At 59.4% G+C, this 22,180-nt stretch overlaps 2 protein-coding genes across 4 annotated transcripts in view; one reads left to right on the forward strand and one right to left on the reverse strand.

The window, feature by feature from the left end:
* NAV1 (neuron navigator 1) overlaps positions 1–11,859 on the reverse strand; it is a 73,828-nt gene extending 61,969 nt beyond the window's left edge. For 2 of the 3 annotated variants that reach the window (XM_085082957.1, XM_085082956.1), the window contains exon 1: positions 11,742–11,859. The gene's annotated coding sequence lies outside the window, so the exon portion shown is untranslated. The remainder of the gene's footprint in view (positions 1–11,741) is intronic. The other variant, XM_085082958.1, reaches the window with a different exon arrangement.
* Positions 11,860–13,182: 1,323 nt separating this feature from the next.
* RNPEP (arginyl aminopeptidase) lies at positions 13,183–21,376 on the forward strand. Its single transcript, XM_085082841.1, has 11 exons — positions 13,183–13,620; positions 13,933–14,073; positions 15,711–15,859; positions 16,407–16,523; positions 16,640–16,875; positions 17,649–17,762; positions 17,989–18,101; positions 18,429–18,537; positions 19,135–19,359; positions 19,937–20,079; positions 21,113–21,376. Exons 1-11 carry the CDS (start codon positions 13,201–13,203, stop codon positions 21,275–21,277), a joined length of 1,932 nt encoding a protein of 643 aa, XP_084938967.1. The 5' UTR covers positions 13,183–13,200; the 3' UTR covers positions 21,278–21,376.
* The last annotated feature ends 804 nt before the right edge of the window (positions 21,377–22,180 follow it).

Below are 22,180 nucleotides of genomic sequence, written 5' to 3' on the forward strand. Positions count from 1 at the left end.
TTCTCCAGAGCTGGAGGTAAGCTGTGGGGTGCAGGGGCATTGCTCCATCAGCCCGATGGGAACAGCAACCCAGCCTCAGCCCTGCATCCATTGCATCTCCCAGCAGAGGAGAATAAAGGCAAAAAATGTCCCAAACCACCCTGATTTGCCTCTTTCCCAACCTGAGCTACACTGAGCCCTCCTTCTGTCACGCTTTTGGGGATCTGCAAGGATCAAACTATACCCCACATCTCCCCACCCTGGCATAGCCATGTCCCTGTCACAGGCAGTGCTGGGGTGAACACACTCAAATTCCCTTTTTCCAAACCCACATGAGCTGGGTCACTTGATTGTGGAGCTGTGGGTCACGGGGAGAAGGGCTGATGCAGTGGATGAGATCAAGGAATCACAGCGCCAATTCCAGCACCAGCCAGGAGCTACAGAGGTCTTTCCAAGGCAATTTTGATTAAGGGGCAGAGGGAACTGACACACACAGCTCTGGGCTTGCTGCCTCCGAAGCCTCTGAAACACCAGGAGAGGTTTTTCTCTCTCCCCACATCCTGACTGAGCCATCTCTGCCTCTGCTCACCATGGTCGTGGCCCTGAGCCAGGGCAGGGTGGGTGGAGGCAGTGCTGGGGCAGGCACTGGAGGGGCTCTGGGACAGATCTGTCCCCAGGTCACAGCAGGAGGTGGATGGAGGCAGGCACGGGGGCTCTGCCATTCCCATGTGCGCACACAGGTCCAGCTCTGGGGGACAAACACAGCCCCCACCCAGTGGGATTTCCTGCACCTTCTTGGGAGCACGGAAGCCAGGGCTCAGCACCCAGCTTGACACCAGCTCATTTTTGTGGGCACAGTGTTCCCAAACCAACTGTAAATATCAGCAGAGAGCAGTTCTCCTCTGTCCCTCAGTCTGTTCCCACACTGTGCCCTACAACCCACACTTACAAACCCCAGCTTTCTACATGTTTTTCCCCTCTCTTTAAGCAGCCCCTGCCCTGAGAGTGCTATGCCTGGGCACAGCAGTTCGCAGCCTTGAGCTGCAAAATAGTTTGTCCAAACACAAACTAGGTTGACCTTCATAGAAACACAGAAAGTTTTGGGTTGGAAGGGACAGACCATCGTCTCATTCCAACTCCCTGCCATGGGCAGGGACACCTTCCACTAGCCCAAGTTGCTCCAAGCCCTGTCCAACCTGGCCTTGAACACTTCCAAGGAAGGAAGCTTCCAAGGGCAGCTTCATCCCCATAGGTTCAGGGATGATGAAACCACAGGTGTCCCAAGCTGTCATCAACCAACTCAGAGGCAAAAAAACTTAATCAAAATTTATGCTATGACCTTACCTTCCCCAGCACCCACTGAGAACCACCAGCATGCAGCACTCCTCCAGCCCTGCCTGCTCCCTGGGCACGTGGCACTGGGGCTCTAACCAGGTTTTGTAGATTTTTTTTTCCACTTTGGATTTCTCTCTTGTGGACACAACTCCCATTTCTCCCTTCTGAGCCCACCAGCGATGCCATGGCTGCAGCAGGAGCCAAGGCTGCTACGTTGGCCACAAGAAAATCAATCCTCCTCTTGTGCTCACAGGGTTGAGGTTTCTCAAGAGATGCCAATGCCTGCTGGGCTCAGAGCAGTTTTTTTCCCACCACACACCTCAGGAGTCTCTGAGGGTTTTGCTTTGCCTGGCTAAGCACAGCTGACCCCTTCTTGGGCTTCACCCTGCTCCAGAGATGCTGAGGGCTTCCTGGGGGATGGCTGAGGGATGATGTGGATGTGGTCCTGCTCCCCCAGGCCGTGATGCCAGCTGGACCCTCATGCTGGGGTCCCACTCATCCCCCGAGAATGCCACCAAAGGGATAAACCAAAGCAACTCCTACAAGTCTCTATTCCCCCCAGCAGCTCCAGGAGGAGCCACCCGTTTGCCCAAAAGCCCCCTACACATCCAACATCAACCACCATGAACTAAAACCATTCCTGAGCAAGATTCAGCCCATTCGTGTTCCCAAAGAATTCTTCCTTTGCCTTCAGACTGATTTTACCCTATCCAAGCTCTGCCCCCAGGACCAGGTGCCCCTGGCATGTGACCCATGTGCAACAATGGCAGAGGAATGGGCAAGAGCCCCATCACACTGTGTCACACAGTGTCATGCTATGTCATGCTGTGTCACGCTGGCATCCTGCTGCCTCTTCATGGCTAAAGCAGGTCATGGCTTGACCCAGATAGACTCAGCAGCTCCTTTGCAATTAGCTCAAAAGGGAAACAACTTTCTCCTTCAACCCAGGAACAGCTCTCGGGAACCGGCTGCTGCTCACCCTCCAGGTAACATGAGCACCAGGAACTTGCTTTAATTTGGGGACTTCCAGCTGCTGGGTGAGTTTTTGGCTGCATCACTTCCCTGGGTACTAGCTTGGGATCACTGGGTTCCATGGCAGTGAAAAGCAGCAGGTGCACACGAGGTATTTTAGTACAAGGGGATATTTTGGAGCGGCTGCAGCAATGCTGTGGCCAGCAGAGCCATGCCTGGGCACCAGGGCTGAGCCTCTTGCACAGCTGGAGGTGTTTGTCTCTCAGCCAAGCGGAGGATGCTCATCCCAGCTGCCTCCAGAGCTCAGGTCTAGAGGTGAATTTCAGTTTTTAATCCCAGAAGAAAGGTGGGGTTTGATCCCTTCAGATGATGCTATACAGAGTTAGGGGTGTTAACAATGAAGGAAAAGCCTTGGCTGAGCTGTGTCCTTCATCCCAGAAGAAACACAAGCCAGCACATCCCTAAAGGCATCTCCTTCAAAGAGGCATCTGTTGTGCCCGAAGCTTGAGCTACTTCCTCAGCCTCATGTCCAAATCTATCTCACACGTGCGATTTTAGCAGCCAGAAATGAACAGGGACCTGGAGCCTGGTCTCATTTCATGTCCCCATTTCCATGACCTAGAGGGGTCACTGGAGCATCCCCAGCATTGAAGCAGATCCACCGCAGAGCCATCCATCACCTGAGCTGATGGAACAGCCTCTGGCCCTGGGGGGCTACAGTGAGTGGCTGAAGCCCCCAACTCAGCCACAGTGCTGTGGAGTGGTCCAATCACAGGGGCTCCCATGTTCCCAAGGGAACAGCAATTGGCTCTGCAAGTGTTTTGCTCTGTATTTTGTAGCATTTCGGGGTGGCTTTTATAAACAAGATAAAATTTGCTTCTCTCTTATCTCTCACAGCTGGGATCCCTGTCAGGGATGAAATGCTGCCCCGTGTCCCAGAATAAATCTGGCAGGAGTCTGAGCATGGACACTGAGTGATGGAAAAGGAGTTCAGCCCTTCAGCCTCTGCTGGCATCTTGCTGCTGTTCTATGCCTCAGTTTCCCCACCCTGACACAGCCTCTGGAAGGGGTAAGAGAGCTGAAACCAGGCTGACAAACAGGAATAAAGGAGGATGGATCCTTCCCTGGGTGTGCTGGGATGCAGAACAGCTCTGTAAATTGGGAATCATCCTTGAGACACCCTTGGGACTGGCAGCACAGGAACAGCAGGGGCTGCAGCACTGTGCCAGGTGTCCCTGAGGAGATGCTCAGGGGCTGCAAAGCATCCTTCATTTTTAGGGGGTGAGGGTAGAGGGGGCAGGCCAGGATGAACCCCAGGGTGAGTGGCATGAGGAGCTGAGCTCCTCCCAAGGGACAGGTTCTGGTGCTGTGACACAGCTGCCCCCAAAAGCTGCTCCCTGCACCTTGCAGCCCCATGCAGCATCAGCCTTGAGCTGCCATCAGGGATGGCCGAGATCCAGCACAGCCTCCTCCCTGGCACGCTTGGGAAGGGTGACAAAGAAAAGGCTCCTTGTGACACAAGGAACATAAAACTTTCCTAAGAGAAACAGAGGGAGCCAGGGCAGAAAGGGGCCTTCAGAGGAGAACAAGCTGCCGATTCAGCCACCAGGCCCAGCCCTCCAACCCCCATGCCCCGGCCAGGACCTGGCCTGCCCACCACCGAGTGTTACCGCATGGGACATTGCCACCACCCGCGTCGCCGGGGCACCAGGCTGGGTCCTTCCCAAGGGAGGTCTCACTGCTCCCCTCTCCTGGCCCTTCTGGAGAGCAACTCTAGGGTGGTCAGTCCAGTGGCTAGGCTGGGTGCAGGCAGGTGGTTCTCCAGGGTGCAGGCAGTGGATGGGCAGGCAGGTGGATGGGGAGGCCAGGCAGTCCCAGCTCTGCCTGTCCTGGATGTCTGTTCCCATCAGCACAAAGCTGGGGCCTCTGGAAGCTGCTGGGAAGTGGGCAGTGGCAGGTGCTGAAGGACAGAAATCAGCTGTTGTCCAGAGATCAGAGAAAAATCACAGAATCGTCAGGTTGGAAAAGCCTTCCAAGATCATCAAGTCCAACTGTTAACTCAGCAGTGCCATACCCAGCACTAAACTATGTCCCCAAGTGCCACATCCACACGTTTTTTGAACACTTTCAGGGATGCCCAGCCCATAGCCACAGCACTAATCCCTTCTTTAGCCTCTCCACAGCAATCCCATTAGCCACTTAACCCTCTTCAATAAAACTGCTCTGAGCAAAGCTGAGCTCTGAGCCGGACCTGCTGCAGCAGCCACCGAGCCGCGGGTGCGGGCCGGGAGACAGAGCTGTGCTTGGACTGGGCTGTGCCCGGCACCGATTCTGCTGCAGAATGAGGCTGGATGGGCTGGGACTGGGACAGAGCCTGGGAGCTGTGTGGGGGTCTGTGGGAGGGACGGTGTGAGGGGCTGGGCAAGGCTCCTCGACATCCAAGGCTTCTCACCGGGGATATCCTGTCCACACAGTGCCCGGTTTGCCACGGCCCCTGTGCCTTCCCCCAGCCCGTCCCCACCCTGGGGTCTCTCACAGCCGTGGTTCCTGCAACACGGGCGGTGCGACACGTCCTAGGCCGGGCCCACTGGCGTCCGGGGCAGGTGTGTCCCCTCCACCGAGCACAACCCCCGGCGGGTGGATATGGGGGTGGCGGGGGCAGCGGGGGCGTCCCCTGCCCCCGGCGGTGCGGGTATTCAGGAGACGACGGTGCTGGACAGCTCCACCTGCGGCACCCCCCCCCCCGGTACCGCCCCTCGGGCCGGTGTCACCCTCCGCCCCGACCGGTGTCACCTGCACCCGGTACCGCATCCCGAGCCGGTGTCACCCTCCCGTCCGCCGGGTACCACCGTCTGAGCAAGTGTCACCCTTCCCCCTCAACCGGTGTCACTCTCCTCAACCGGTACCGCCTCCCCCAGACGCTGCAGCCCCTCGGGGACTGGTGTCACGCTTCGAGCCCGAGACCGTCCCCTCCCCAGCCCGGTGCCCCCGGGCCGGTAGTGCCCGCACCGCCTATGGCCGGTGGTGCCTGTCCCCCTCGGGCCACTGCCGCCAGCCGGGGGCCAGCAGAGCGAGTCCCCAAGGACCAGCCCAGAGCCGGGGGCCCCGTCTGGGATGGAGCCATCTGTCCGGTGCCTGGTGCCATCTGTCCCCCAGCAGCTCTGCCTGTCACTCCCGGTGTCCCCAGCACCCATAGAGAAAAAGGTTGGGCTGTCCCTCCGTGGGATGACACCCCACTGAACCATCCCCAGATGCCCCTGCAGTGAAGATCGCCTGGGAAGGTTTGGGTCGTGCCTGAGGGTCTCCCACTCTCCCCAGCCTCCCTGTTACCCCCGTGCTATGTGGCAAGAAGCCCGTGAAGCAATCAGTAGCCCCACGGATGCCTCCTCTGGCACACAAGCCAGCACTGGGCACTGCAGAGCCTGAGGTCCCTCTGGTAATCCAGCATTGTAGTCAAAATGAAATATCTCTTATTGCATGTCCTGAGGGCTTCAAAACCCTCCCAAAAACACCCCAAAACCTTCCCAAAAACACCCCAAAACCTTCCCAGAACCTCAGTGCTGCCACGGGGCCAAGGATCTCCCAGTGCTGAATCAAGCCCTGAGCCAGGAGCTGTCCCACAGCTCCGGTAGCATTCGGCTGAACTTGTGTCTGGGCGAAAACTCTATGGAGCCAGTTGCATCATTTATTTGGCCCCATGTTCCTGCGGCACCACAGACCTGGCCCTTTGCTCCTGAGAATTTTGAGCAAGACCAGATGTCGCAGTGTCTGCGTTCGCCACCACTGTGCGGAAACAGCCTCCCCGGTCCTCGACCCGTGAAACCTGGAAGCCCCTGACAGATTTTGGCTTGGCTGCTGGGGTGGTGGAGAAAGGCAGCTGCACGGCAGGGCTGCAAAACACATTAACTAAGCAGATGCTGTCGCCTTTGCACGCGTACGTGAGCGCTGAGGTGGTCAGGATGGTCAAGGGGGAAGCTGAGCTTGTCCCCCCCATCCTGGCACCAGCAATGCATCCCCAGCACCCCCAGCACTCCCTGGTGAGACCCTCACCACCTGTCTGCTCCTTCCAACACTCGGCTCTCTCAATACACAGCAGGCAGAGTGGAGTCTTGGGGGTACACAAAAAGGTTTGGTTTTTTCCACCCAAAGCAGGTTAAGGATTTTTAAATGTCACTGGGAGTGTGGGATGGGTATCACTGGGGACACAGCAACAGGGCATGTCAGCAAAGTTGGAGGTTAAACCCCAAGAGCAGAGACACAGCTGAGGATGTGCCATCATCACAGCCGAGTTACAAACTGGGGCATTTGTAGATGCTGAATCTGCTTTGGGTGATAAACCGAGTGAATGAAAGTTCACTTTGGGATGGGATAGATCCCATTCCAAACTGACCCCCCCAATTCCTGCCCCAGTACCGGCCATTTCCACCACAGACCATTCCCAGCATGAGCTAAACCGCCCTGTCTGGTCTTACCTGGCCAAGCGAGACGAGTCTCCCCTAATCCCTCCTGTAACAATCGACTCTGCTCTTGCAGCCCAGGGGGTTTGCCCCAAGAGCCCCACACACCCACTGGCACCCAAAGGGGGTTTCCCTTGGGATAACCAGCTATTTGCAATGGAAAGCAAAAGCCACAGGGAGCCCTTAATGGGATGAGTGGATTTTCCAGTGAGCTGTAAATCCGCAGTGGCTGCTGGCAAACACCTCCCTGCTCGCTCTGGAGGCGGGGTGGGGGATGGGGGGGTGATGTTGCAACAGTCGCCACTTCAGAGGGATCCACATCCCCGGGGTTTATCAGAACAACTCCAAGTGTGTCCGTAATGCCAATGTTCCAAAGGAGTTGAGGACTGTCACTTAATGCATGTGGCTGGAAGAGGTTGGCAGGGGCTGGCAATGCCCCTCCGGCCCCAATACCCCTCACTAGCCTCAGCACAGGCAGCAGCTCCTGTCCCACGACCCTCGTACACCTCCAAAGGATGCAGCTAACGGAGCCATTATGGTGCCATCACATCTGGAAGATGCCTGGATTTCCCAGATGGGAGCCCAAGCATCCCTCAAACATCTCTTCAGCATCCCTCAAGTATCCCTGGAACATCCCTCCATCATCCCTTGAGCATCCTGCCGGCCAGCAGCGAGCAGCCCACGCGAGGATGGCAGCACTCCTGCCTTCCCCCGCCCACCCCACACTGCTCATCCCCTGGCACGGACGCCCCAGGAGGCAGCGAGGAGGGGATGGAGAGCCCAGAGGGGCGAGGAGAAGGGAAAGCGGGGGAGAAGGGGTGGAGGAGAAGTCGTGACTTATCGCCCTGCCCTGCTCAGGGGGAGTTTCCGCTGCCGGAGGCGGCGCCGCCCGGCCGCATCCGCACGGGCCTTGAAAGCGATCTGAGGATGAAGATGGGAGAACGAGCACAAACCCAGCTCCCCCAGCTTCCACCTCCGCTCCTCCATGAGAGCAGGGGAATCCAGGGAATTCAGGCAAATAGTGGGAGGCGTTAACTCGAGCGCTGGCTCCCACTCCAAACCCGCTCCCCGCGAGGGAGCACGGAGCTCCGCGCAGTACAGCTGAGACCTTCGGAGCTCAATTCCCCCACTCCGACGGTAAGAGGATGCCAGGACACCAGTCCCACTACCCCAGCTGGCCCCGGGCATGGCTGGCTTGTCCCCACCTGTACCCTCAGCATGGAATGCTTTGGGGCACTCCAATCCCCGGTGCCCCCAGACTGGCAGCAGGGCAGGGGGTCAGGGTGGCACCAGGACCTGCTGCTGAGCCTTTGTGGAAGGGAACTTGCAGGATGTGATCCCTCAATGGAACTCATGGGAACCCAGCACCGAGATGGGGTGACCCAGAGCTCCTCATAAAGGTCCCGAGGGCAGGGATGGTGCCACAGGTGATTTGGGGCCAGGATGGGGCATTGACCAGACAAGCTCAGAGAAGTGCAGGGGAACCAAGTCCCACAGCCAGAAACAGCTTCACTCCAGCTCCTACCCCACCTGGGATAGAGCAGAGCTTCAAGCCCTCCCTGGGTCGCTCATCCAGGACCTCCCCCACCCTGGTTAATTAAAATCCTGCTCTCCCCAGTTATTGTGACTTCCTGTGATGATGGTCATGGGTGCAGCATGCCAGGGGATCCTCCAGCCCCTCTGCCCCCAAGCATCTCATGATCCAGGCAGTCAGTCCACAGAAGTGCCCGATGTCCATAGCACCACCCAGACCCTGCAGCACAACTGGGCAAAGCTCATTAAAGATCACTTGCTGATGAGCTGGGCTTGGGTTGTGCTGGCAAATGCACCAGGGAAGCCACCAGAGCCTGTTGGGACAGGTTGGTGACTGACCTGTCACCTGGAGCATTTGAGGAGTTCCCCCATTTTTGGCAGTGTGCTACCTGCCTGCAGCCTGTGCCTCAGTTTCCCCATGCGCTGCCACCAGCCTCATCCCCGCAGAGCACTCCTGGGGCTGGCACTCCTCTCGGCTTGGGGACCAATCCTGCCCAGCCAGGACGGGCCAGTGACGTGAGCTGGGCTTTCCCTGGGGACACACAGGGTAGTGGACAGAGCCACTGTGGTCCCAGCTGCTCCCTCCCTGTCACTGCTGGTTGTCCCACTGCACAGGGCACAAAGGGCTGTGGAAGGACAGAGGATGCTGTCCCTGCCCTGCCTGCCATGAAATGGATGCCCCAGCCAGGTGAGGGGGCCCTGTCACTCATTGGCCAGCAGCAAGGTGGCGGGGGGGTCACATGTTGGTGGGAACAATTGCTGAGGACTTCCATCCAGTACAGATGTCCCAGTCCCATACTGGTGTCCCCAGCCCAGGCTGATGTGCACTTTTCTGATGCTGGAGCATGCCAGACCTCACAGGGAGCACATGCAGGTGAGGGGACATCCTGCTGGGTCAGTGAGCAGAAGTGGCTCTTCAAGGGTCACAGGCAAGGAGAGGCACCCTCCTCCCACATCCTCCCACAGGATCCTGCTCCAGCCAGAAAGAAGGAACATGTCCCCAGGGTTCTCATCTGGTGGCTGCCCCAGCCGGTGGCACTGGGGACAGGACAGGGTGCTCCAGCCTAATGGCACCATGTACTGTCCCAACAGCAGTGCTGGCCTATGCTGGGGGCTCCTGCCACTAGCCCAGCCAGGACTTTGGGGGCTGCAGCGGCCCCACTGAGCTCAGGGGTCCCATCAGCCATGGGCTCAGTGGCTGCACCCCAAGCTCCAGCCCGGGGGTCACCTGATCCCCCTGCCCATGGCCCAGGCCTCACATCCCGCTCCTGGCTCCGCTCCCATCCGCAGCCGGAAACACCTTTTTCCTGTCCGTGGGGCTGCAGTGTGGGGGGGGCAGCAGGAAGAAACCTCGTGTCCTGGTAGGTTATTTACATCCGGCTGCCTGCAGGGGTGGCCTGAATCCCCCCACGTCCCCACGTGCACCCCAAGCGCTGCTCCAGCCCTGTCAGCCTCATCCCTGTCCCCATCCTATTCCTGTCATCACCCCCACCTCACCCCAACCTAGCCCTACCCCCATCCCATCCCTATCCTTATCCCACCCCCAAGGCATCTCATCTCATCCCTTCCTTATCCCCATCCCTGTGCCCGTTCTGATCTTAGTTCCCATCCCAGTTCTCATCCCCATCCTTTCTTCACCCCCAATTCCTCTCCTCAATGCCAACCCCCTCCCAACACACCAACACTGCAGACCCCCTTTACCAGAAGGAGGATCCCAAATTCTGTCTTGGGGACACCATTCTCCTCCTAGTGAGTGCCAGAGCTCATCCAGCCCCATGCTCCCCATCCCAACCTGTCTCCCTGCTCTCTGGCCTCTCGGAGCCAGCTTCTGTGCCAGGATGTCTGACATGTCCATGTCCCAGGAGCCTCATCCAGTCCTAGGAAAACATTGTGGGGAAACTGAGGCACAGGGCTGGCAGGGCTGGGAATGCCATGAGGTCAGGGTCAGGGACACCACTGGGGCATGTGTGGGCAGCCCCTGCCCCCCCCAAGAAGTGCAGGAACCCTGCACCCCTCGGCATGGACACTTACTCAGCGCCTGCGAAATGACTCAGCCAGGATCCGGCCGGGCCAGCCGGGATTTCCTGACTCAGCTCCCCCGGCTGTGAAACAGGGGGAGTCCAGCCCCTCCTTCCAACAACACAGACACCAACACATGCTGCTGGGGAGTACAGGGAGCTCCCCCAACCCTGTAACCCCCTTGGGAGCACCCGGACTCTCTCTGGCACCAGGGATGATGGCATGGCAGCTACGGCAAACCTTCGGGAAACAGGGGCAGTGCCCCAAAACCCACGGGCAACCCCTGCCTGCATTGGGGCCTGCCTGCCCTGGGCAGCCGCGGGTATCCAGCAGGGCCGGCTGCGGGCCTGGCATCCCGGCACACCCAGACTCCCTGGCTCCCCTCCCAGTTGGTTTTTTCCTGGGTGGAATCCAGGAAGAGTCACCCTGGCACATGCATGCTGCAGGTCTTCGTGGCTTCCCTCGCACAGGGTGATGGCACATCTGTGTCCCATGGGGACACGGCCTGGGATGAAGTCGTCTCAAAGTTTTCCCTCTGTTCTCTGCCATCTGTGTTTGGCTGCAACGTTCCCAGCTCCAAGGAGCATGGGGATTGCTCCTTCACCCCAGGTGGTGGAGCATCCCCATGGGAAGCATAGATGCCTACAGCCCAGTACCATGTTCCCATGTCAGAAATGAGGGCAGACACCAGGATCTGCCAGCACAAACCTACTCTGCCTGTAGAAAGGAGATGTGGTGCAGCAGAACACACATTTTCGGCAGTCCCCGTGCCTCAGTTTCACCCCAGTTGGCCATTCTGTGCTCCCTGGGACTAAACTGGGGAGGCACCACACCGTGTTCCTGCAGCTCCCCTTTGCTGGGGACAGGAACTGGGGGTATCCAGGGGACACCGAAGGCACTGGGACATAAGAATTTGCCAGCCCGGCCACACTGCAGCTCCCACTGCTGAAACAGGGTCCCTGCGGAGAGGTGGGGACATTTGGGGGGCACAGGAGAGGGGACAGGGGGGCTGCCCCGAGTGTCAGGCTGTGCCAGCCTCTACAGCTGCTGCCCGTCCCCCTTAGTCCCTGCCAGCGTGTCTCTCGTGTCACCGCTGTTCCCCACAGCATGACCCCATCACCTCGGTCCTCAACAGGGTGTTCCCCATCATCTGCCGCCCCCACCACGTCTACCCGGTCTCCGACGGGGTGTCCCCCGTCACCACCCGCTGTCCCCTCTGTCAACGCCGATCCCCGCAGGATGACCCAACCGGGGGGGCCCCTAACGTCACCGCCAGTTCCTGTCGGGGTGCTCCGTATCAGAGCCGGTCTCTGCCGGGGTGTCCCTTGTGCCTTCCAGGGCCACGCAGGATGTCCCTCACCGCCCCCGCTCCCCCCGGGGTGTCACCCGAGTGTCCCCTCTCCCACGGGAGCTGCCCCACTGCCCCGGTCCCGGTGCCCCGCTCACCGCTCGCTGCGCCCCGTCCCGCCCGGCCCCGCGGGCAGCGCCCGGAGCCGCCGGCGCTCGCCGAGTGACAGCGCGGCCGGGGGACCCGAGCGGGCCGGGCCGGCGGCCGGGGGAGGAGTCGCGCAGGCCCGTGCCCGGCCCCGCCGCTCCGGTCGCCCGGGGTGCCCGCCCGGCCCCCGCTGCCCCGACCCCGGGCCCGAGAGGCGGCTGTGCGGCCGTCTCTGCTCCGCTCGGTCCCTGGGGGCAGCCCCGCCCGGCCCCCGGTGCCCCCGGTGCCTCTCGGCTGCCGAGACGCGGCGCCTGGAACGGGCAGCGGAGCCTGAGCCGGGGAAACCCCATGGACCCCCCCCAATTCCCTAGGGAACACCTGCTGCTCGGGTTTCCCATGCATCCCCCATGGACACCCGGACCCCGTAGATCCCCCACGGATCCTTCTCTATATCCCTCCTTGACTCTTTCTGGATGTCCACAAGAGTTCCCTCCCCGTGGGTCATCCCTCGATCCCCTCCCTCTGGATCCTGGCATTGTTCCCTCCCATGTACCCCACCGGATCCCCCATGGACACCCCCACGAATTTCTTATGGGCCCCGACCCCATCGTCCCCACTCCTCAGATTCCCCTCCATGGATCTCTCCTTCTATCCCTCTCTGACTCCCCTGCTGGATCATGTCCCACCTCACCCCTGGCCCTTGATCTCTTCCCCATGCATCTCCCTCTGGATCCTCCATATATTTCCCCTGGATCCCACATGGATCCCCGACCCCTGGACGCACCCGCCCCCATTGTATCTTCCCATGGATCTGCATCTATATTCTTCCTCGAGTTCCTCCTGGATCTCCCCACGAACCCCTGTGCTGGGTCTCTCCTCTCCCATCCTTTCCCTGTGGAGCCCGACATGAACCTTCCAATGGATCCCCATGTTGGACCCCTATGGGCGCTCTTGTCCAGGGATGCCCCACCATGAATTCTCTTGATCTATGAATTCCCAGTCTCTGGATTCCCCTCCCTCCCCACATGGATCCCTGCCCATAGATCCTCCTAGATCCTTCGCCCCAACGAATTCCTCCCATCCTGATTTCCCCCATATCCCCCTGAGTCCGCCCAACCTACGGATTTCCCCCTCCTCCCGAATTCCCTCCGCAACCCCACGGGTCCCTCACAGATCCCCTTACATCCCCCTAACATTCATGCCACCCCACCTCCCCTCCAGCCCCTCTCACGGATCCCCCAACTATAGATCCACCCCACAGATGCCTCTCCATTCTCAACCCATGGATGCCCGAGGGATCTCCCCATAGGTCTCTTCCATCGCCCATCCATGGATCCCCGAGGAATGCCCCTGTGGGTCCCTCCACGCCCCCGCCACGGCTCCCCCGCCTCTCCGTTCCCCGCTGCCGGGTCCGCCCCGTGCCCGCCCCCGCCAGGCCCGCCCCCGGCCCGCCCCCGGCTCGGCGCGGCGATGGCGGCCCCGGTGCAGGAGGCGGTGGCTGCGCGGGCCATGGCGCCGGTGCGGGACGCGGCCTCCGCAAGCAGCGCGGGCTCGTGGTCGCTGCGGCACCTGCACCTGGAGCTGCGCGTGACCTTCGCGGCGGCGGGCGCGGGCAGGCTGCGCGGGCGCGCGCGGCTGGAGCTGCGGTGCGAGCGGGACGCGGCCGGGCAGGAGCTGCGGCTGGACTCGCACCCCTCGCTGGCCGTGAGCCGCGCCGCGCTCCTGCCGCCGCCGGGCGGGCCCGGGGACTCTGCGGGGCAGGAGCTGCCCGTGGAGAGCCGGCCCTTCGCCAGCTATGGCAGCGCCCTGCACATCGCCCTGCCCCAGCCGCCCCGCGCCGGGCAGCTGCTCACCCTCCTCATCGACTACGAGGCGGGCGAGGGGCCCGGGGTGAGCGGCGGGACACCGGGGGACACTGGGGGACATCGGGCACGGGGAGAGCAGGGGGTGGGACGAGGGAATACCGGGCCCGAGGAGTGACCGGGTGGATGGAAGGGACGCTGGGCCCGGTGGGACACCCAGGCCCACATGGACCTGGAGGACACTGGGTATGGACTAGCCAGACCCAGGGGGAGCTAGGTGGGGTCCAGGGGACACCAGGCCTAGGGTGGGCAGAGCCCCCCCCCCCCCCCGTGTGAGAAGCCCCTTCCCAGCTCCCTCCACAAGGAGCAGCCCCTCAGTGGGCTCTTGGTCCCTCCCCAGGTGTGCTGGCTGTCCCCCGAGCAGACGGCAGGGAAGCAGAAGCCCTACATGTACACACAGGGCCAGGCTGTCCTCAACAGGTCCTTCTTCCCCTGCTTCGACACTCCATCAGTCAAGTTCACCTACTCAGCCACTGTGAAGGTAAGTGGAGCCCCAGAGCTGCCCCAGCCGTTCCCTCACACCTAGTGGGAGTGAAACTCTCCATGAGTGCAAAGTTTGCTGGGGAAGCAAGTCCAGAAGAGCCCATGGACATGATCTGAGGGCTGGAGCACCTCTGCACTGGAGCCAGGCTGGGAGAGCTGGGGATGTTCAGCCTGGAGAAAAAAAGGCTCTGAGGAGAGCTTAGAGCCCCTTCCACTGCCTAAAGGGGCTCCAGGAGAGCTGGAGAGGAACTTGGGATAAGGATCTGGAGTAACAGGACAAGGTGAAAAGGCTTTCCACTGCCAGAGGGCAGGGTTAGATGGGATGTTGGGAAGGAATTGTTCTCTGCGAGGGTGGGGAGGCCCTGGCGCAGGGTGCCCTGAGAAGCTGTGGCTGCCCCTGGGTCCCTGGAAGTGTCCAAGGCCGGGCTAGATGGGGCTTGGAACAACCTGGGATAGTGGAAGGTGTCTCTGCCCATGGCAGGGGTGGCACTGGGTGAGCCTTAATGTCTCTTCCAGCTTAAGCTGTTCTGTGGTTCTGAGCTGTCAGGTCCCTTGCAGGGATGTGCCGAAGTGTTGGGACATCACAGCAGGGACACTGCTTCAAACCCTGCACCTCAGGCCCCAGCTGCGAAATCACTCATCTGTACTCAGGCTGATTTTTGTCTTCTCTGCCCCTTTAAATGAAGACAAGCAGCCCAAGGCTGCTCCTGCCTCTCCCCAGTTGCAGTGCTGGTGCGCAGGAGTGGGTGCATGCACCAGCCCAACCATCCTGCCTGGAGCTCCTGGCGTTTGTAGCAGGGGGAGCTGAGTTTGGGGGGAAACAGCAGGAGGAGGGTGGTGATGCTGGGCCGTGCTTTGTCCTGGTGGTAGTTCTGGGACTGGCCAACTTCCAGGAAGGAGCAGCTGCTGATCCCCAAAAATGGGACTAAATAATCCAGATTCCCTCCTTGTCTGGACGCTGGCACTGGGCCACAGCAGCATGCTGGCCTGCTGTGGGCAAGGGAAGCTGGCTGCTGGTGTGACACCAAGCCGGTGCTAATGGCATGTAGTGGCATCAGCTGGCAATGCTGGGATTCATTCATTTTGCTTTCTCAGGGCAGAGCCCCTCTGCCCCCACAGGGTGAGCATGGGGTGGGGCTGTTGCTGAACTCTGGTGTGATGCTCTGTACCAAGGAAACCCTGTGGCACATGGGGCTCAACCCATGGTGGGGATAAGGGATACTGGATCAGTCTCCCTGGGCTCAGCCCAGGCTGGTGGGTTGGCTGTGGGTTCTACATTAGCTTGGGAACAGGAAAAATGAGTTCTTGTGCAAGAACTGGGAGGGGAGCCAGCAGCTGAGGGATCTGCATGCTCTGCCCTTCCACATCTGCAGCTCCAGCATTTCCTTATCTCCTAGTACCTCCAGGAACACCTGGGGCAGCTCCAGGTATCCTGGTATTGCAGGGATGCAGCTGGGATCCCAAGTGGGAGCTCAAGGTGTTACTGCACTGCTTCCCAAAGCCTGCAGCATCACAGACCTGGCACCTTCAGGCTGGGATGCATTTGCCATCAGACATTGTGGCGTCCCAGCTGGCTTAGCTGGCCTCCCACTGTGTATGCTGTGGATCTAATGGATGGTTTATCCACACGTTCAGGTTCCCGAGGGCTTCACAGCTGTGATGAGCGCCACGAGCTGGGAGAAGCAGAAGGATAACACCTTTGTATTCAAGATGTCCCAGCCAATCCCCTCCTACCTAATCGCTCTGGTTGTTGGGGACATTGTGTCTGCTGATGTTGGCCCACGGTAAGGAGCTCAGGAGGATCCCAGAGCTGTGGGAGCTGCATGGTGAAGCTGCCGTGGCAGTATCTCTTGCCTCTCTTTGCTCTGTGGGGCTCTCAAGAGCAGAGGCACTTGTCATAAACATGGCACAGTCAGTCTCTGTCTGTGTCACCAGATTGTGGGTTCAGGGGATGAGGGTCCTTCTCATGCTGGAGAGTGAGAAGGAGCCTTGGTGCTGTGTCCCCTCATCTTCAGGAGGGTCCCTGGCTCTGCTCATGTCACCCTGCACCCTGTGAATGAGGGCAGTGGGTCGCTGTGCACAGAGTGTCCCAAGTTTCCTCACAGGCTGGTGCTTTCTTAAGTTCTTGGCTGCCACTGCAGCCGTATAAAAGCCCTTTGACATTCAGACAAGGAAAGAAATCACAGACATTTGCACTATTGGCCTCTTTAGATGCCTTTATCAGCAGGGTTTTATTTTTCTGTGGAATAAACCTGTGCAATTTCTGTCTGATGAGGCAACAAGGTGAAAGTCCCCTAATGGTTAAACTTCCTCTTCTCCACACTTGGCCAGGAGCCGCGTCTGGGCTGAGCCCTGCCTGATTGAGGCTGCCAAGAAGGAGTATGATGGGGTGATTGAGGAGTTCCTGGTGGTTGGAGAGAAACTCTTTGGACCTTATGTTTGGGGCAGGTATGGCGGGAAGGTTCCTGAAGGATCTGGTACCCCAGGGCCAGGGAGGGAGTTGCCCTCTGTCCCCAGCCCTGTCTGCAGGAGCAGGGGGGTCTGAGCCCTGCCTTCCCTGGCAGGTATGACATCCTGTTCATGCCGCCCTCCTTCCCCTTTGGCGGCATGGAGAATCCCTGCCTCACCTTTGTCACGCCGTGCCTGCTGGCTGGGGATCGCTCCCTGGTGGACGTCATCATCCACGAGATCTCCCACAGCTGGTTTGGCAACTTGGTCACCAATGCCTCGTGGGGCGAGTTCTGGCTGAATGAGGGCTTCACCATGTACGCTCAGAGACGCATCTCCACCGAGGTCTACGGTGCGTGGCCATGCCTGGCTGTGGAGTGCTGAGCCCTGTGTGGGTCTGGGGCCAACAGTTCAATGTGTCCCCCCAAGAGCCTGTGGGGATGGAGCCTGCACTGCATCTCAGAAGAGGTGAAGGGCAGGCCCAGGGGGGTTCTGTAAACTGAAGGAGAGTAGGTTTAGATTACATATTGTGAGGTTGGGGAGGTACTGGCACAGATTGCCTAGAGAAGCTGTGGCTGCTGCATCCCTGGAAGTGTCCAAGGCCAGGTTGTATGGGGCTTGGAGCAACCTGGTCTAGTGGAAGATGTCCCTGCCCATGGCAGGGGGTAGAACAAGATGATCTTTAATGTCCCTTCCAGCTCAAACCAGTCTGTGATTTCTGGTAGCCTTTGCTCTGAGATGGAAAGATCCTGCAACCCCTGCCAGGGATGTCAGCACTGTGTCCTTGCCCAGCCTCACCTTCCTTGTCCTGCAGCTCCCTTGTGGAGCTGATACCAGCTGTCCTGAGCTCCCCCTGGACATGCAGTCCTGTCCAGAGGCTCGTGTGCTCCCAGCACCATTTGCTGCATCTGTATGAATTTAAATGGCTCTAAAAGCCTCTTGCTGTCCGGGGCTGGGTGGCACTGCCTCCCTGCAGCTCTGCCATCCCGACTCCATGTGTATTGGTTTCCTGCTCTTCCAACTCATGCACTGATGCTGTTCCTCTCCCGTCGCAGTGCCCGCTGTGCCCGCAGTGCGCAGGGGGCTGGTTGGGCTCCCCGAACGCCTCCGCTTGTCTCTGCCCAGGTTTGCCCTACACCTGCCTGGAGGCTGCCACGGGAAGAGCCCTCCTGCGCCAGCACATGGACGCCACGGGGGAGGACCATCCGCTCAACAAGCTGCGGGTGGTGATCGAGCCAGGTCTGTGGGGTGTCCCTGGGACAAGGATGGGTGGGCTGGGGGGGAAGCTGGGCTGTTCCATGGCTGGCAATAACCCCAGCATGGGTGGTGGGACCTGGGAGAGGTGATGGCTGCAGGGGGGATGGACAGGCTGTGCCCAGCACAGAAGGGGGAATCGCAGTGCACACAAGGGCTGTGTTGTTCCACAGGTGGGCAGAGGATTTCTGAGGGTTTTGCCTTTTTCTAGGTATCAATCCAGATGACACATACAATGAAACGCCCTATGAGAAGGGGTACTGCTTTGTTAGCTACTTGGCCCATCTTGTGGGCAACCAGAGCAAGTTTGATGCCTTCCTCCAGGTGGGTGTGAGCTGCAAAGTCATCCAAAATTCCATGGCAGGAGGCCAGGGCACAGCAGGACCCTGAGGACAGGCTGAGAGGGTGGCTGGGGAGAGGAAGCAGAGGTGAGAAATGGGAATGTTAATGGGGGAATAAGATGAAGGGAGAGCTTAGCTTCATACTAGCAGCAGGTGCTGGGAAAGTTGAGGGGTATCCTAGGGGATGCAGGGTGTTGGGCAGCCCCTGTAGGGCACTGGAATGGGTTCTCCCATGAGATGAAGCACGCAGAGGGCTGGGCAGCACTGCTGGGGTGACAGTGTCTGGTATCAGCTCCATCTGTCCCTGCAGGCCTACGTGAACCGGTTCAAGTTCCAGAGCATCACTGCAGATGACACCCTCGCATTCTTCCTGGAGTACTTCCCAGAGCTGAAGAAGAAAGGCGTGGACTCCATCCCAGGTTAGCACAGTGCCATCCTGGCCACGGAACAGGGGCTGCCACTTTACAGTCCTGCACCTGCAGGGGTCAGAGCCACCCATATTCCCTCCTTTGCACATTGGTTTGTGTGTATTACTGGAGATTCTGCTGCTGCTGGCCTGGCTCTGTTGGAGAAGTCGCAGCACTGGCCAACTGGGATCAGGCACTAGCCCAGTCTTGAGCATGTGCTGGCTCAGCCTGAATTTTTCCATCCAAACCCAGTCCCTGCTCTGTGCTCAGTGCTATTTCTTGGGGTGTCCATGACTCAACCCGGTGAGTCCGGTGAGCACTGAGATCAGGCTCAGCCAGCATTCTGGGCTTAGCCCAGCCTTGCTGGGGATCCAGGTGTGGCAGGCTTTCTGTGCTGGAGCCAGCTTATCCTGCTGGTGGAGGTGGGGCTCATAACAAGCACACCCCTGAGCCCATGTGGCTGCACGGCCTCACCCCATTAGTCTGTGGTGGTCACTGTCCTCAGGCAGGTTTGGTGGCACTGGGAGAAGGCAGTGGGGGGTCTGGGCAGCAGCACCTCATGTGGGGCTCAGGGATCTGTTCCCAGCTCTCCCTCTTGCCTCGCTGCAGGGTTTGAGTTTGACCGCTGGCTGAACACGCCGGGCTGGCCACCCTACCTGCCTGACCTGTCGCCGGGGCAGCAGCTGATGAGGCCAGCAGATGAGCTGGCAGAGCTCTGGGCAGCTGACAGCTTGAACATGGAGGCAATCGAGGCTGTGGACATCACGGGTTGGAGGACATACCAGCTGGTCTATTTCCTGGATCAGATCCTGCAGAAATCCCCCCTCCCTGAAGGTGAGCACCTGGTCACTCCCAGGGCTCTGGTGCCCAGAGGAGATACAGGGTGATGTGTCCCAGTCCTGCCAGTCAGCCAGGGATGTGAGGGCACATGAGGGGGACACATGGATGTGGGGCCATCAGCCCCTCTCCAACTGCTGTGTGGGTCCTGGTGCCAGGAAAGCCTCAGTGGGATGGGGGATGAAGAGCCAGGGGAAGCGTGTCCCTGAATGTATGGGGACACGTGCAGTCCTGCTGTCCCCAGGCTGGTTCCGCTGGGCTGTCATGTCCCCATGTCACCTCAACTGTTTTTGCTGAGGAATCTTCCCCCACTTAGTGCTGCCACCCCAAGCCACCCGCACATGGCCCTGCAGGGCTGCCCAGTCTGGGCAACACAAGCACCCTCCTGCCCAAAACCAGCAAGTGCCTGGAGTGCTCCAGAGCTGGGGATAGGGGGTGCCTGGGGAGGGTCCAGTGCTGATCTGAGACTGGGAGCATCTCAGCGAATTGGCAGCACAGCTGGGATGGACTCACAGGGTTCCCTGGGAGCTGGGGCAGAGCCCAGTGGGGGATGGTTACCACTCCCCTCTCACAGGCAATGTGAAAAGGCTGAGCAAAATGTACCCCAAGATCTCCAAGGCCCAGAACGCTGAGCTGCGACTGCGCTGGTGCCAGATCGTCCTCAAGAATAACCTGGAGGCTGAGTACAGCAAAGTCAAGGATTTCCTGCACAGCCAGGTTTGTCCCTGGGTAGTGGTGGCTGTGCCCAGCAACGTGTCAGAGAGACAGGCTGAGATGGGCACGGGGCAGAGTACCTTCAGTGCCAGAGGGACAGGGGTTGGCTCTTCCTTTTGATAGTCCCACAGGATGGTTTGGGTTGGGAGGGACTTTAAAACTCATCTTGTTCCAATGCCTGCCATGGGCAGGGACACCTTCCACTAGACCAGGTTGCTCCAAGCCCCATCCAAGCCTGGCCTGGAACACTTCTAGGGATGTGCCAGGGCCTCACTACCCTCACAGGGAAGAATTTCTTTTCAATATCCCATCTAACCCAGCCCTCTGGCAGTGGGAAGCCATTCTCCCTTGTCCTGTCACTCCAGGCTCTAACCAAAGTCCCTCTCCAGCTCTTTTGGCACTGGAAGGGGCGCTAAGGTCTGCCTGGAGCCTGCTCTTCTCCAGGGGAACAGCCCCATCTCTCCCAGCCTGCCCCCAGACCAGAGGGGCTCCAGTCCTCAGAGCCTCTCCATGGGCTCCTCTGGACATACTCTGTCCATGTGTCTTGTGCTGGAGACTCCAGAGCTGGATGCAGTGCTCCAGGGTTGAGGTCTCATGAGAATGGAGGAGAGAGCAGAATCTCCCCCTCACAGGCTGCCCACGCTGCTGGGGATGAGCCTAGGACACAATTGGCTTTCCAGGCTGAAAGAGCACATGGCCAGGTCATGTCCAGTTTGTCACCCACTAGTATCCCCAAGTCCTTCTCCAAAGGGCTGCTCTCCATCCCTCCATCTATCCTGTATTGACCCAGGTGCAGGACCCTGCACTAGGCCTTGTTAAACTTCATGAACTTCTTAGGGCCTGCTCTTTCTCCAAGGTCCAGGTGTTCTCCCCTCTCCAGGTGCCGTGGTGCCAAGAGCTGCCCATGGCAACATTCGCCACCCAGTCTCATTGCCATGTGCTCTGTGCCTGGCTAAGAGCAGGGTGATGCTGGAGCCATTGTGCTGGGGACAATGTGGGGTGGAGTTTGGGCTGTGACCATGCTGTGTCTCCGCAGGGGAAGCAGAAGTACACGCTGCCCCTGTACCGAGCCATGTGGGGTGGCTCAGAGGCCACCCGGGCCCTGGCCATGGAGACCTTCTCCGCTACAGCCCCCCAGCTCCACGTCAACGTCCAGAACTATGTCAAGAAGATCCTGGGCTTGGGGACAGCTGAGGCCTGAGACAGCCTGGGCTCTGTTCCCTCTGCCGGTGTTCCTGCTGGCAGGACCTCAGTGCGTCCCTCTCACTGCACGTTTCCTTATTAAAATGTGTAGTTTTTTTCTCTGTGTTTTTCCTGTTCCCAGTGAGCCACGGGCTGCCTTAGTGTGACTCCAGCCTTGCTGCCAGCCCTGCTCTGGGCATTTGGGGTTTTGCTGGCTTCTCCTGGTGCTGGCACTAGAGGGATGGGCTTGGCCTTAGTCCCTGCAGGGCTGGAGCTGCCCTCACGTTGACCCACACTGATCTTTGCCAGGCTCCTGCCCAGTTGCTGCTGGTCCCATGTGGCAAATGGAGACATGGGAAGCAAGTCCCGTGTGGCAAAGCTGGGACCTCCTGGCTCCAGTGCCCTGAGCTGCTCCTCCAGAGGAGTTGGGGATTGCGTCTCCACCTTGCTCTTTGCCACCATGCTGGAGCTCACATTGGGTTGGGGGAAAGGGTTGCTCCTGCTCTCCCAGCAGCAGTCCCAAAGACTTTAAAGAGTCAGTAGGGCCTGCATGTGGCAGAGTGTAGGAATAAGACAAAGTTGGGTAGCCACAATGTTCCTTACTCCTTATCAAATGCAGGGATATGAACACCCAAATTCCACTACAGAACTGCCCAAGACTGCAGGAACACCAGTAACATGGGAGCCTGCTGGCCATAAAGGCCCCCCAGGCGATGATAACAAGAACAACCTGCTGCCCTGGGAACCTCACATATACCCCACAGTGTGTGCAGCTCCTACACCACCTCCCGTCCTGTGATTCCTTAGGAAACTCAGGGATGTCCTCTCAGAGCGGTGCATGGTCCTGGCAATCTGCACAACAGCAGCCTAGGAGCAAATCACAATGGGCTACAAGTTTTCACACTAAATCTCTGACCCAGCA

This window comes from Lichenostomus cassidix, chromosome 26, assembly GCF_008360975.1.
Source record: "Lichenostomus cassidix isolate B80296 chromosome 26, HeHo_3.0, whole genome shotgun sequence".
Taxonomy (NCBI): domain Eukaryota; kingdom Metazoa; phylum Chordata; class Aves; order Passeriformes; family Meliphagidae; genus Lichenostomus; species Lichenostomus cassidix.